Source organism: Trachymyrmex septentrionalis, unplaced genomic scaffold (genome assembly GCF_001594115.1).
Source record: "Trachymyrmex septentrionalis isolate Tsep2-gDNA-1 unplaced genomic scaffold, Tsep1.0 scaffold16, whole genome shotgun sequence".
NCBI classification, from domain to species: Eukaryota; Metazoa; Arthropoda; class Insecta; order Hymenoptera; family Formicidae; genus Trachymyrmex; species Trachymyrmex septentrionalis.
The window spans coordinates 2,915,961-2,920,792 of NW_017304758.1; the positions used below are offsets into that span (position 1 = coordinate 2,915,961).

Consider the following 4,832-nt stretch of genomic DNA (forward strand, 5'->3'; position numbering starts at 1 on the left):
AATGAATTTTTTTTATCAATAAAATGTTTATGTAAACTGTTTTACTTTTTAACAGCATGAAGGAAATTTTATTTAAAACTTTTAAAAAATAAGTTTAAAGAAGAATTACGGTTCTTAATTGTAAATAAAAATAATAAATCGTACTGAAAATAATAAAAACACGGAATTATTTTATTCTCGACATACATATAATTATAATCTATAAAATCATTATAATATCACGACATAATTTTAATTTATTAATAAGAACCGTAATTCTTTTTTAAACAATTAGTTTTTAAGAGTTTTACACTGGACAACATTTTCTTTATCTATTAAAAAGTAAAATAGCTTGCCATACATATATTTTTAAAAGTTATTTCATTAAATAAAAAATTTCGTCATTTGAAATATTTGATGTCTCAGATGAATTTAGAACAGAGTTAACAAATTGGAAAAAGAAACGATTAAGAGAAAAGAAAGCAAAGGAATCAAATAAAAAGCCTCCATTTGTAGTTGGTATCGTTCGTCATCATATTTATTCCCCGATATCAACAAACTCAATGACATCTGGAAGAAAGAAGAAACCAGTTACTCAAGAGCACAAAAACTCCAATGTTATAAAGGGAATTACAAAAGCTACGAAAAAGCGGCTACAAGTTAAGATGGCAAAAGCTGAAATGAAACAAAAATCGCCTACAACTCCCACCAGGACGAAGTCTTCTACAAAATTGGATAACAAAATTGAAGTTAACAAATCGCTTGCTTCTTCTAATTATAAATTTAATCCGCCCGTTGAATTACCAATATTCAGAACATCTTTATGTGAAAAAATATTTGCAGAAAGTAACTCCTTAAAAAAAAATAATGTGTTCGCATTTGATACTTCAATGGAAGCCGCTCACCAGAAATTAGTTTCTCATAATTTTGATTTGATAGAATCGATCACGTTGAAATTATCACCAATTAAACTGGAAATTTCAGATTTCTCACAAAAAATGCAAACAAATTCGAGATTAAACAACAACGATGAAATTCCACCTTTAGGATTTTCTGCACGTATGGTAAAGATTAGAATTATTTTCTTTATTTCTTCCATTAATGTTTTTTATATTATCAGTTTATTCATTCAATGGCGTAACATCCCAAAGTTAAAATAAGGCTCATTGCACCTTTTGTACATATATCCGTAATACGCACGCAAATCGTACAGACATACGGGACCTATAATTTAACGCCGGTTTCGAACGACAAGGATTTTCTTGGCAATAGATACTCTTGGTGGTTTGCCAGACCAAAGAGGAGCAACGAGTGTTTGAAAATTTTTTGATCTGCCGAGGATCAAATTAGATAGTCGATTCGCGCTTTGTCTACTATGTTATACTTCTACGCTCTTATATTATCAGTATTACTTAAATATTTCGGAAAAAATTTTTCGAGCTACTTTCTTTTTTAGTTAATGTAAATTTTTTTATTGTTATACATTTATAAATAATATTAAATAAAATGAACGAGGCAATTTTGAGTTTTACTATCAGCTTTCAGGTTCATCAGGATTATTTAATACAAAACTTACAATAAGAGATGATACAACAAACAATTCTGATGTGCCAGTAAAAGAAACGAAATATAGCGTTACATATTTTAAACGTCTGTTATATAAAGAAGAAGATAGGCTTCAAAAACTTTGCAAGAAATGGATAGAAATTCAATCGCAAACAGATGATGTAGAGGATATTTATTATCGAATTAATCAAGCAGTAGGACAAACAACTATATTAATTAAACATAAGTTTAAACAATTTTATAATTTAATACTAGATTGCGAGAGAAAAGATTGTGAAGTGTTGGTAACTTGTATGGATTTACATGGATTTTGGGACACGATATACCTACAAATAAAGGATTGCGATTCGCGATTTGCAAAATTGGAGGAACTTCGTGCTAAATGTTGGCAAGAGGATCAATCACTTTTTATAAAATCTACTGAAATTAAGAAAAAGACAGTTATTAAAAAGAAAGCTACACCAGTAAACTCGCTGAAAAAGATAACAGAAATTCAAGATAATGAGAAAAAATCACAGGAAATAATAAATAGGAATAATAAATGTATTACGCCTTACATTAATAATAAAAGAGCTATAAATGTTTCTGGAAGAAGATCTAACGTATCGCGTAATAAAATATATTCTAAAGTATCGAATTGTATACACACATCGACACCATTTCCTGTCGATACGAAATCAAATGTTTCAAATCATCGATTGAACACCCCACTTATAGCAATGAAAGTAAGTCAATCTGTTAAAAAAATTTTCTCAAATAAGATTTTAGAAACAAAATCACTTGGAAGAAGTTTAAGATGTCCGAATGTAAATAAAATTATAAAAAGTTCTTGTGGAATTCCGAAAAATAATTCGTCTACACCTCGCAGTACATCGCTATTTCATGTTGTCAGAAATATCAATTTTAATATAACACCAATACAGATCGAGTAACAAAAGGACACAATTCCAATATAAAAAGATCTTGAGACAAAGCTGTTATTTCGGATAGTACTTCTAGAATTAAAAAAAATGGAAACTGTAAGTTTTATAATTTAATTTTTATGTTATGTTTGCTCTCTCTCTCTCTCTCTCTCTCTCTCTGTATCTATCTATCTATCTCTTTTTTTCTTTACGCCATTCAATAAATATTAAAAATTTATTAATTTTGTTTAGAGATTTTTAATTAAAAAAACCAATTAATTCTTAAAATATCGACAAGAAGTATATAAATTGATGAAAGAGAGAGAACGAAAAAAAAATATAATTTCAAAGCATTCTACTTGATGGTAAACATCTAAATTATGAGATATTATTATAATATTTTACATCACATGGAAAAATATTATACATTACATTTCGGAGTATGAGAACGACATGTTTAAATTAATGTTTTAATCTTATAACTCATTTGAATATTTTAACATTGAAAAAATTGTAAAATTTTATTTAAAAAACGTAGACGCATACTTATATTTATAATTCTCAACTACAGCTATGAAAATTACACCTAAGTTCTACAGAATCTAAAGCATCCTGTTTGTACAGAATGTAAATGACGCGATTGATAGAAGAAGGTTCAACGTCTTTTTATATACCTATTATATAGAACTTTATAGTAACAGTCATATACCGATTGAACCGTATATAATTTTTGTTACAGATTTAAATGATCTGTTGCTGTACTCGAGGGTTGAGAGAGTTATATATTTCAAATTGTAATTGTTTATATATTTATTATGTTCATATATTACATTATAAATATATTAGGATACTGTCAAAGAATATGTTTCATTTGCAATGTTATATAATGGATTTTGTATAAATAAAAAAATAATAATGTATATTAGATGAATATGATTATTTCGCAGGAGGATCTATTGCGTAAAAGTAAAGGGAATCATTTATTTAATTTCTTTTCCGTGTTTAGATACAGTACACACAAATATATACAGACATTACTGAGCACATTTACAACGGTTTGTATCGAAATATGTGTGATCGCGCATGCTGCGACCAATATACAATAAGCGAACACATCGATCTGCCGCGTTCAAGCGAGGTATTGGCCGCGTTGCACAATAATATTGTATACAAATAAATTAAAGACCTAAATTAATTTATATAAATAAATTACTTAGGTACACGAATGTTACGATAGTTAACGTATTAATTCGCCGTTTTCACCTCGCAAAACGACGGTAATACTAGTCCGGCAATAAAATATATTATATCGTGGTCCTGATCCCGATGGACGTAGAATTAAATAGTTCGACGATCGAACACGCGGCTGTCGTATAAATATCAAGAAATAATTACAATCTACGAATAAATATCACGTTAAATATGTGCATTATCTGCAAAATATCGTCTTTCATTTTCTTTGCGACCGCGCGAGTGTAATATACGAACACTGGGGAGAATGTACGTATTAATGTATAATGATGCAGGGCCGAACGTTATACATTTCGGCAGTGTGCCAAATTGTGATAAATACTCAATCTTTCTGGCACTTAGTTTAAATTATGTGGCTCGCCTTGTTTATGTTTCCTTTCTGTAGAAGTACGCGCGTCGCGATGGTCGCAATAATTAATTAATTATACCATAGTATACGCAATAAAAAAATTATAATCGTAATCGTCTTGGGAGCAGTTCTTTTTAAATTTTTTACACATAGACTGCAGCTTGAAGGTAGGTACTTGGAGAATTCTCTCGCGTGTGACAATGCGATAGAGAAGGGTTTTATCGCAGCAACAATTGAATTTCCCGATTTCTTCTTTTTGGTTCGAGAATAACGAAGAACGGAATGTATTCAATTTCACCGTGCTGCGGAATATGATGGAATATATAATGGAAGACTAGGCGTCTTCGTGAGGCGATTCTGTTCAATATTCATTATAGCTTCACGGTATCTAATACACTTAGCTGGAGTGAACGTGTTGCCTCAAGCTTATCTGATAATGTTTCCACCGTTAAGTGGTTGTAGGAAACTCACACACATACGTACACATCGATAGAAAATAACGTAAAAGTACAGATAAACGTACGTATTATATGCATACGTACACGAGGGATACCAAAATTACCACGTCGTTGCGATTATCTTTTAGCAAGCTGATGTCGTTAAAGCTTCATTCGTTCACAGGGATTCATAAGCTAAAATATTCTTCAACGATATTCACGATACAATTCTTCCGTGTTAGCTTACATACAGGAATGATTTTACAATTTAAATTATAATTATATCTCGATAGAGGGATGCCGTTCGCAATAATAATAAAAAATTATACCGTTTGTGTGAGATATTGT

The 4,832-nt window shown here is 30.0% G+C and overlaps 1 protein-coding gene across 1 annotated transcript in view; it reads left to right on the forward strand.

Moving 5' to 3' along the window:
* LOC108746011 overlaps positions 1 to 2,523 on the forward strand; it is a 3,342-nt gene extending 819 nt beyond the window's left edge. The window contains exons 2-3 of the mRNA XM_018482481.1: positions 406 to 1,043; positions 1,518 to 2,523. Of these exons, the coding sequence (XP_018337983.1) occupies positions 406 to 1,043; positions 1,518 to 2,477 (1,598 nt within the window). The 3' untranslated portion in view covers positions 2,478 to 2,523. The remainder of the gene's footprint in view (positions 1 to 405; positions 1,044 to 1,517) is intronic.
* Positions 2,524 to 4,832: the final 2,309 nt, after the last annotated feature.